We start from the raw sequence: 10,217 nt of genomic DNA, 5'->3' as shown, positions 1-10,217 counted from the left end.
AGCCCTTTCCAGACTGCCTAGAATAACAATGACATAATAGTAATAATGCATTAGGATTATCCCACCATGACAAGTCAATCTAAGGGACTTTCAATAGTTAGTTTCATTGTTTTTAATCTTTAAAGAATAAATTTGGTGAAATGTCCATGATTTAATCAGTCGATTCTAGCTTCGTGATTTATAATTGCCACTTTTTTTTTTCCTAGTTGCATTGGTTTTCTATGGGCAATTCGGTTGGTTTTCTTGCAAGTTGGCTTTGGGGTCTATGGAGATCGAACAAGTCCACTCGGCTGCTTTTTTGTCATTCCCTTAGGAGAGTCAATTTTATGGTGCCAATTAGTCCACAGTTTTGACTTTTGATTTGGCCATGTGGGGCTTTTGGTTATTATTTTCTTCATTTGCTTTTTCTTTGCGACTAAGTAGTTTCAGCTTTTGGAGTCCGAAGCTTCTATTTTGGCTGCTCGCTTCAACGTTTTTTTAGAACTTGTTCCTTATCCTGTTCCGTTTTTGTTCAACTTTTGTGGCAAAAACGGTAATGCCAATGTATCTTGGTTGCTTCAAAAAAGGTTCATACATACGTCAATGTTAGTTTCTTCAACCCTGCTTTTTTGTTTTTCTTGTGTACTGATTCTTCTTCATTTTCTGTGAGATTGTAACTGGGGTTGGTTGAAAAATCTAGATGAGTTGCTCTTATAATATAATATAATTTGAATGAATTTACAATTTATGTATTTATCTATGTAAAATATTAATAATTTATATATTTATACTAAAACTTACGAAATATATTTTTTATTAAATTTATATATATTTTTTGTTAAAATATTATATCATTATCACTTACATTTTTTTTATCACATCGTCACGCCATAAATTTCCAGTTTTTTTATCCATGAAAGGAGTGGTTGGTTTAGGCATATATTTATTTTGACTTTGACGCACCGAACTAGTAGTCGAGGACTTGCTTCTAATTTTTGGTTCCTATACTGTAGACTAGGATATTTTAATTCCTTATTTTTCTTGCTTATTGGTGCAGCTACACCTAGGCAGAGGAGATTGGGAGATTTACTCAGTTTTTCCTTTCTTAATCGTTGATAGGATCAAGTTTGTGAGCATTTCTGTATCATCGACAACAACTTGAGTGCTCTGGGATTGCCTTGCTAGCACTAATGGCAGCCCTTGTGGGCCTTTCTCGTCTTCTGACAATAACTGGTATGAATTTTTGAATCCATTAATACTTTAGGAGTTGTATCCTTGGCTTCCCCTGTCTATTTCTTTCTCTTTTTTTCTATTTGGAATATGTTTAAGTCAAAGGCGTTGATCCATAGCTGGTTTCTTGATTCTTGACTATTATTAAGTCATAAATTCTTGCTATTTAAGTTATGTCCTTGTCTCTTTATTCCTTGGGTTGATTTATTGATGGGTTTGGTTTGGTTTGGGGTTTGCTCCATGGATTTTGATTCTTGGAAAGAGGTAGCTGTGCTCAATTTTGGATATCACTGGCCTGCTGTAATTTCTTGCTCTCGTTCGGTTCTTGTCTAGGCTTTGCTTGTATTGAGTTTGTTGATTTGCCATTTACCCTTTTAGGTTCTCTTTGGCTATTAGTCTAGGTCTTGTTCTGGTAAAGCAGGGCTCTTTGAACCCGAGCTAGCTCAGATGGATCATTCAGCTACCTTAAGTGGCATTCAGCATCTCTGCTTTAAATCCTAGCACTCTCAACCCTTTCCATATCTTTAGGCTGTGGTCTTTTATGTAAAAGAAATTAAGAGGAGCATGGCTTTTTGGCACTGGCAGATTTCTTAATAGTAGGGTTTGAGTTTGGAATGCTGCAGGCTTTGTATTGTTTTCTATTTTAGTGTTCTGGGTTTCCTATTTTGTTGGGGTTTTGTGTTTTCACTTACTTTTTGGCTTTTAATTTGTTTCAAAACTACAAAAAAATTAACATAATAATATGTCTCGCTGTTTCAGGATCTTTCCGCTTTATTGGACTACTCACAGTCTTTTTGTCCATCCAAGTTCTGGTGTGTTTGTGCAGCATTGACCATAAGAATGATCCAGAATGCAACAAACCTTTTCGATGTGGAATCATCCAAGATCTCAGTTATCCTTTTCGGCAACGGGGAAGCCCAGATTATTGTGGTGAACCGGGATTTGAGTTATACTGTGAGGGTGGTAATCCCATGATTACAATCAGTTCACAAAGTTACCAAGTTCTTGTCTTCAATATGTCCCTTCGTACTCTCACTATTGCTCCCATTAGTGGGTCGGATGGGCTGCTTTGTCCCCAGCACCTTGTTAATACCTCTTTGAATCTCAGCCCTTTCCAGTCTCTTTATAATACCAGAAACATAACACTCTATTATGATTGTTCATCGAATGCAAATCAGACTGTAGGGCTTGTTGATCATCAGTTCAGTTGTACCATGAATGGAACTCAGATCATAGCCTACTTTGTGGTCACATCTGCCTTTACCAACCTCTCAGCTGAAGCAAAGGATGCATTGAGATCGTGTCATAGCAGTGTTCTTCTTCCAGCATTTGCTTCAATATTACAGGTTTTGGAGCGCAACCCAAGCCGAGAAACTCTGGTTATGGCCCTTGAGAATGGCTTTGGGTTGCAATGGAGTGGAAACAATTCCCTCTCAGGTATGATTACCAACAAAACAAAAAAATGAGATTAATAATGTACATTGGAGTTTATGTGCCACATCAAAGTGAACATGTCAATCATCTGTGTTCAGAATCAGTCAAGTTTAATGACAATAATTTTTCTTCATGATTAGGCATTTGCTTAGCTTAATGACTGTAATTCTATTGAGTATTGACCATTGCCATTTTGCCTTTTTTCACCTCCATGGTTTTTCGTTGCAACATTTCCTTTTCTTTTGTGGTTACAGGTTCATCAAATGGTTTCAGTTCAAAGTTTAAATTAACCATAGGTATGTACCATACTGAACTCGTTTAATAAAAATTCTATTTACTTAATTTCAATCCAATTGGAAGAATGAATAGCAAGTAATGTTTCTAACGTAGTTGAGTGATCATTCTCTGAAACAGGCTTCGCAGTGGCTGGAGCTGCTATTTTGGTATTCATTGTTATGGTGGTTGCTTTCAGGCTTAAGAGAGAATCATTGTCAAGAGGAATGTTAATGAATTTCCAACGAGGCAAAAGGAAGCAATGGAAAAGGATTGAGGCATTTATTTTGCAGTATGGTTCTGAGCTTGCTCCAAAGCGATATTCTTATTCAGACATCAAGAAAATAACCAAGTCATTCAAGGACGAACTAGGTCAAGGGGGATTCGGCACAGTATATAAAGGTAAATTACCTGATGGCCGACTTGTTGCAGTAAAAGTCCTAAGTGAATCCAAGGGGGATGGAGAGGAATTTATTAATGAAGTGGCCAGCATTAGCAGAACCTCCCATGTCAATATAGTGCCGTTCCTCGGTTTCTGCTATGAAGGCTCAATAAGAGCTCTAATGTACGAATTCATGCCCAATGGCTCTTTGGATAAGTTCCTCTGTAATCGAGCATCTCCGGATAATTGCCATCAACTAGAGCTGAAAACATTGTATGACATCGCAATTGGCATTGCTAGAGGATTGGAGTACTTGCATCAAGGTTGTACCACTAGGATTTTACACTTTGACATAAAACCTCACAACATCCTTCTAGATGAGAGCTTTTGTCCCAAAATTTCAGATTTCGGTCTTGCTAAATTATGTGAGCGGAAGGACAGCATTCTTTCTACGATAAGTGCTAGAGGAACCATTGGTTACATTGCTCCCGAGGTATTTTGCCGAAGCTTTGGAGCAGTCTCTCACAAGTCTGACGTTTATAGTTATGGGATGATGGTCCTTGAAATGGTTGGAGAAAAAGAAAATGTTCATAGTCGGGCTAGTGATGCGAATTTTCCTTTATGGATTTATGATCGTCTCAAACAAGGAGCAGAGTTGAATCTTCAAGGAATGACAGCTGAAAATGAAGAATTAACTAGAAAAATGATCATAGTGAGCTTGTGGTGCATTCAAAGTAATCCATCGGATCGACCATCAATGACTAGGGCCATGGAGATGTTACAAGGAAGCATTGAATCTCTGCCAATTCCACCTACACCTTTCCTGTTTTCTCCCCCACGAGCACCTGAAAACTCCATGGCAACATCATTATTCACACGATCTAATCTTATGGATACCTGTGAATCATTTGGTGTTAGCTATAAATTATCTATGTAATTAATCCCAGCTAGCGAACTCTTTAAACCATGTTCAGTATGGCTATAAAATATCTGGTTTCAGTCTTCAATATGTTACTCTGCTCGTGATGCTAAATGTTTCAGTAGCCTATTTGCAAATTTTGGATATCCTCCTTAAACTTGAATATATTTCAAGAATCTATTCATCTCAAACTTCCAAGAGATTAATTATAATACTGTAAAACACTCAAAGCTCCATAGGAATTGGAACCTTTTCTATATTTATAGAGTAACATAATTCTGTGAAACAAACTTGCCTGCTAAGAACTTTTTAGCAATGGACTTCTTATTTGAGTTAAAATTCCTAACAAGTTTAACTTAAAAGTTTAATGCAATTGGTTTATATAATCATTCTAAAATTTGAAGTACAAATTTCAATACTTATAATCTTTTCTCTATAGTGCAGTCTCCTTTCTGCATTTTGATCATCAAACCAGCTTGGCTATGCTGGGAATTTTACTGTTTATCTTGAGCACAAAACCAGCTCCTCCTCACAGTTTTGGTTCTCTGACTTTTTTTTTTTTGGCCAACACAATTTTGGTTCTTTCACTCGTGGTATTTTGCACTTTAGCTTTTATTGCATATCGTGTATCTTGATAAACAATGTTCACTCCCTTATCTAATGTTGGTAAATGGGCTTAGGTTCATAAAAACCTCTTCCTTCAGACATGACTATGAAACCAAGCTTGTAGGCCAAGGAAATTGCCATTCTGCTTCATTGTACCAAGATCTGGCTCCACTTTCACAGGTCTCATATCTAGCTTTCCTGGTTCATATCACTACACAGTTTCACAATGTCTTGAACAAGACAGATTTCCATAATTCAGACAATAATGAGCTTTTTTTTTTTTTTCCTGCAATAAGCTCTTGTGAAAAGGAAACAAATGAAGATTTGTTCAATTGACGAAGTGTCTAGGGAGATGACTGGATCCAAGTTACCCACTTATATGTCAATCCTGCAGATTTCAAGTTTTGTTTTTGTTTTTCTTTCATTTTTCAGCCAGCAGGAGACTAAGATTATGCAATCCTGACTAGAAATTATATGGCTGGTTAGCTATTCTAGTTCTTATGATATATACCAGGGCTGCATATATGGGACAAAGGTGATCAACCATGATGATTGAGAGCCATCAATGAAAAATCTACCAATTGAAACAGCCTTCAAATATTTACAAAATATCCAACCAAATCACCTCATCCATACATGTAGGGGCGCTGGCAATAGAATTTTTAAACTTCACAAGCATATTTTTCCTAATTGACATGTCCATTCAAGTAAATACTTCTAACTTTCATGCATTTTCCTTTCTTAACTCAAATGTTGTGAGAGATGCAACATAGATAAAAGACGCATTGCCAAAGCACACTTTTGTAGGATAACATATCTCCAATTAGGAGAAAAACATTCCATTTAGATTGTGCCCCACAAATTGTACAAAAGTTTATTACACTGATCCATTTGGGCTACAAAGGCTAAGGACTAATAACACATTAAAACATGCAGGAGATCCCAGGCTCCCATAAACACCTAAACAGCTTATGCAATACTAGGTTTCTAGTCCAAGAAGGTTTAAAAACTATGACCAACACAATGTACAGGCAAGGACCACATATCTCAGAAGCAATTAACATGCAGACCTCACCAACAAACTAACAAGAAAAAGAAGGAAAACTTCTAAAAGAAAACCAGGAAATGTGAAGATGAGCACAAAGACAATTACATCACCTTCTTGACTTCATCATCAATAGGGTCACGTAGGGTTCCATGCATCCAATCCATCCAAATGGTATAATGGCCATAATTATGGCAATATGTAGTGTGGTGAATTGTGTGGTAGCCAGCACCCATCGCAGGCCATATTTTGCCATGGATGCAATCATGAATGTTTGCCATCCAGATGGCCTCAAGGAAAAAGAGTCCAACATGAGTTGTAAAATGAGTTGGAACAATGAAGAGTGCTATAACATGAGGTACTGCCTGCAGTATTCCATCCAGAGGGTGAAAAGCCAAACCTGAAATAAGACATTGTTTTTAGCCTATTTCATTTAGTAAGAAACAAAAATCTGAATATAATTTTCAGCTGAAGTGGGTATATCATGCAAATAGTTTCTAATCTGTTAGCCAAGTGTGCCTTCCAAAGAAACTTCTATTTGGAACAAAAATTTAGCTTGCCACACTAAATAAATACAGTTTGAACAAAAGAAACCGGCAAGCCATTGATGCAACTATCACCTAGTTGCTTCAGTGCATCCAAATCAAATAAAATAAAAAAAAAAAAGAAGATGCAGAAAAACATTCTTTAGAAGCAAGCACCTAAATAGAAGTGAGAAAGGACCAGGCTTCTCTTTAGAGGAGGTAACCACTTATAATTGGGAGTTCTGTAGTGGTATTACTAACTCAAATTGTATTCCAGTAAACAATGCATTGTTTGGTCTATCATATCAATGATCATACACTCCTTTTCAAACTCCAGAGAAAGATAGTTTCAGTTGAGGATTAAAATTTCTTCAATTAAAGGTTTCAGGAAAGCAAGGGAGCACTGAAATTGCTTAGCATTCTTCAAAATTTTCAAATTTTTTATGATAGCTTTTAGAAAAGAAAGGCAGCAGTTCTGAAAGAAAGAAAGGCCAATGACCACTCAATGTACATTAAAAAAGTAGCCAAGGGAACCTGCAATATAAGACGACCAAAGAATGGAGTCTGGTCAGGAAAAAGCTCTAGGACACCACATCCATGATAGGCTACTCTTTACATATATGCTACAAGATGCAACCATGCATTAACTGCAGGAAGACTAGCTCAGACATTCTTTAGAAAGCTATTAACTAGTACACATCTTGGTGTATGATATCAAAACTAAAAGCAGTTAATTCGACTACACAATATAGAATGATATAGAAACTTTACTTGAAATATTGATAGGCAAACCTCGTAACAAAAGTAATTGACAGATTAAATTTCATTCTCTTTCTAACACTATGGGTGTGCTTGGTAGAGTGGAAAAGTTGAAGGATGGAAAGAGGAGGGTGTAAAAGTGGAAAGAAAATGAATTTCGAGTGTGCTAGGTATGAGAAAAGTGAGAGGAAAGAAAATAGGAAAGATGACTACTATTCACAAAAGCAAATCATTCCAAATTGGAAAGATGGGAGGAGAGAAAATGAGAAAGGTGTGACTAAGTGTTGCATAATTATAAAATTGACCAACATTATTTTTTTCTCCATTTTCCATCTTTCCTACCAAGCACACGAACGGAAAGGAAAAATATGTTTTCCATCTCACTTTTCTCCAATTTTTCATCTGTTCAATTTTCTTCTGCCCTTACAAGTAAAGCATAAGAGATGAGGGCATGACAGATTTATATCTCAAACATGTATGCAGTACAAAATAACATGGATTTATTATTAATGAGGTGTCAACATTATAGCAGCAAAAGAGACGTAAAATAAAATCATTAAATTATAACATTTTACCATATAACTGTAATCCTGACATCCACAGGTTCCACATATTTCGACAAGATACGCATTCCCAGAGGCAAAAAGAAACACCTAGAACTTCACCTACACTAATTTATGCAGTGTATCCTTAAGTTTAAGACACTCAACCCAGTGATAATTCCAGACTAATGGTAAAATATGCTCCAAAACAACCCCAAGCTTGCCACTTTTCTTCTATCAAGGAATAATATTAATTCTGTTCAATCTCTTTCAGTCTAGTCAATCATCCAAGAAGCTGAAGATACGAATTATCTAAATGCGTGCAAGCTAGAGCATGCTTTACCTGTCCAAATTGGAGCTAGGCAGCACCATTAGTTTCAACAAGAAAAAAATACAGTGCAAAGCAAATTAATAATATCATATGCAAGAAGACAAAGATAATGGTTAAACTTATGCCAAATTCAGGGCACGTTTTGCATTCAAATCTAGAGTGTACTATGTTCACATCATAAAAGATTATGAGATCCCCAAAAAACTGATTGGCTAAAACCGATCAATTCTGGATCTCCTCTAACTTAAACTTGTCAAGTTTTGTCTTATTTATTTATCTATCTACTAATAAATATATCTATAATTTGATATAAAAAAACAACCATAATGGCCTGCTATTCTCAAGCACGATAGTGAAAGGGCAATAGTTCAATGTGGTTCAAACTTTTAGACAAGCAAGGTAATCTCTTGCCAGTGGGAGCAATTATAAACCATGGAAACTAGAATGTGTAGATAAGAACTTAGCAGCAAATGGAGAAAGGGTATTCTGCTTGTTGTAGATGTGATGGGTCGCATGAAGATACTTGTATAGAAGTTTTATATCATGCAACTCCCTATGCATCCAGTAAATACCAAACTCCACCACCACAAGATAAATAAACAAATATACTACATAGGGAAGCCAACCGACATCGCTTATGCTAGCATAACATTTTGTGCAGCCATTTTCAACCATGTATTCAGAAAGACTTGGAAGAGAACACTACCATGGCATGGCCTTCATAGCAACATAAATTTGTAAGAGCATGGCTTTATTTGTAGGGATAGGATCTGCATTAAGAGCATTCAAGAAATATACAAAAGAGCCATCTTAAGCCAGTATAGGAATTTCACATTAGAAAAAATATAAAAGAGAAAAAAGAATACAGTTGACTTCTACAAGCAGGTGTAGTGTCGTCTGGTACCTAATGTCTTTTAAGATTATGGTATCTATTGCATATAAGATAAGAGACTATAATTTTTTTTTTTAAAGATGCATTGGAGTCTGTTTTGTAGGTATCATGCATGGTAATACAAAACGGTCCAAGAATTAAATAGAAAATACAGGATGAAAGCTAGCATTCATCACAATCCCATAAAATTAATTCACAGGTAAAGGATTTGAATCAAGAAAATAATATTCCCCTACCAATATTATTAGCTGACATTCTTTTAGATAATCACAAGTAATTTGACAATGATCATGAGGCATTCTATCCATATATTTCATCGTTGACTGAATTCCAATCCCAGATTCAAAAGCAAGCATTACTTCTATATGGTCTCCAGTACTATTAGGTGAAAGAAACAAATTACGAGACAGAATCCAACATGCATCCTCCTTTGACTTGTTCTCACCAAAGATCCAAAATGAAAAAAAGCTACAGGACGATCAGAAAATGTTCATTTATAAAAGAAGAAATTAGGATCTATTAAACTTAACGAAACAATCAACTTAAAACTAAAGAAACAATAAATAAAAATAAAAAAAACAGACAGAACCCAGATTCAAAATCAACATAAAAACGAAAACCCAATTTTCATCATCACTAAACTCATAAAAAAAAATCAACAGAAAGAAAAAGAGAACAAAAAAAGTACCATTGGGAACATAAACATTGCGCTTCAAGTAGTAAATATAGAAGCAACAGAGGAAACTAGAGATGAAGTAAAGCAGAGTCCCGGCGATGTAGTCACGCAGCCAACTTTGCAAGAAATGGGGAAGTGGGTCCCACAGCTTGGTAGGCAAAAGATTTTCCAACACAATGCTGTTGTACAAAGTGGTCTCAACCAGGAACTGCTGCAAATACTCCTCTCCCATTGGTCAGTCAGGGCAATAATCCGGCGACAATCAGTCACCGGAGAAACAAATTTAACCCCAAAAAAAGACAAGACAGGTGTTTTCTATATTTTAGGACCAAAAAAAAACAATAGAATTCGCTGGTTTTCTGAGATTTATATGAGTTTGTGTCAGAGTCAGTGGAACACGAGCCGAACAAGTTTCGAAGAAGAGATAATATTTTGAAACCACGTTATATATTTGGAAGTATATATCAGCTGGACTGTCGTCTCATCATGCCCACGTGACTTGACCAAAATCATTTCTAAGAGCTATTTTCTCCGTCCCAAATTATTTGGGTAATATTAATTTTATTGGAGTTTTAAAAAAAATTTAATTTAAATATATTTAATATTAAAATTAAAATTGACTTTA

General features: G+C 35.9%; 2 protein-coding genes across 4 annotated transcripts; one reads left to right on the top strand and one right to left on the bottom strand.

Moving 5' to 3' along the window:
* The first annotated feature begins 459 nt into the window (after window positions 1–459).
* On the top strand, window positions 460–4,305 carry LOC111305758 (LEAF RUST 10 DISEASE-RESISTANCE LOCUS RECEPTOR-LIKE PROTEIN KINASE-like 2.1). 2 transcript variants are annotated; one of them, XM_022903538.2, is made up of 5 exons: window positions 460–584; window positions 1,037–1,212; window positions 1,969–2,646; window positions 2,898–2,939; window positions 3,058–4,305. In XM_022903538.2, exons 2-5 carry the CDS (start codon window positions 1,170–1,172, stop codon window positions 4,233–4,235), a joined length of 1,941 nt encoding a protein of 646 aa, XP_022759273.2. In that variant the 5' UTR covers window positions 460–584; window positions 1,037–1,169; the 3' UTR covers window positions 4,236–4,305. The 2 variants fall into 2 exon arrangements, with proteins under 2 accessions (XP_022759273.2, XP_089606272.1); XM_089750146.1 differs by lacking the exons at window positions 460–584; window positions 1,037–1,212 and adding an exon at window positions 1,267–1,473.
* A 1,341-nt stretch (window positions 4,306–5,646) lies between these two features.
* On the bottom strand, window positions 5,647–10,000 carry LOC111305759 (delta(7)-sterol-C5(6)-desaturase 1-like). Of its 2 annotated transcripts, XM_022903539.2 has the most exons (3): window positions 9,605–9,972; window positions 8,731–8,794; window positions 5,647–6,268 (listed from the first exon to the last, which is right to left on the bottom strand). In XM_022903539.2, the coding sequence occupies exons 1-3, from the start codon at window positions 9,822–9,824 to the stop codon at window positions 6,160–6,162; spliced, it is 393 nt and encodes a 130-aa protein (XP_022759274.1). In that variant the 5' UTR covers window positions 9,825–9,972; the 3' UTR covers window positions 5,647–6,159. The 2 variants fall into 2 exon arrangements, with proteins under 2 accessions (XP_022759274.1, XP_089606273.1); XM_089750147.1 differs by lacking the exon at window positions 8,731–8,794 and having other exon boundaries at window positions 9,605–10,000.
* Between the last annotated feature and the right edge of the window lie 217 nt (window positions 10,001–10,217).

The sequence above is a fragment of the Durio zibethinus genome, chromosome 21, assembly GCF_047325235.1.
Source record: "Durio zibethinus cultivar Kanyao isolate XHJ-2024 chromosome 21, ASM4732523v1, whole genome shotgun sequence".
In the NCBI taxonomy this organism is placed as follows: domain Eukaryota; kingdom Viridiplantae; phylum Streptophyta; class Magnoliopsida; order Malvales; family Malvaceae; genus Durio; species Durio zibethinus.
The sequence above is the reverse complement of the archived record's forward strand: the minus strand, read 5'-3'. Positions and strand labels throughout refer to the sequence as shown.

Bases quoted from the DNA above. Each gene is read 5' to 3' on its own strand.
- LOC111305758 (XM_022903538.2), top strand. From the start codon at position 1,170: ATGGCAGCCCTTGTGGGCCTTTCTCGTCTTCTGACAATAACTG. The intron at 1,213-1,968 runs GTATGAATTTTT...TCGCTGTTTCAG, and splicing joins TCGTCTTCTGACAATAACTG to GATCTTTCCGCTTTATTGGA. The intron at 2,647-2,897 runs GTATGATTACCA...TTGTGGTTACAG, and splicing joins TGGAAACAATTCCCTCTCAG to GTTCATCAAATGGTTTCAGT.
- LOC111305759 (XM_089750147.1), bottom strand. From the start codon at position 9,824: ATGGGAGAGGAGTATTTGCAGCAGTTCCTGGTTGAGACCACTTTGTAC. The intron at 6,269-9,604 runs GTACTTTTTTTG...GTCTTATTTCAG, and splicing joins CAATGTTTATGTTCCCAATG to GTTTGGCTTTTCACCCTCTG.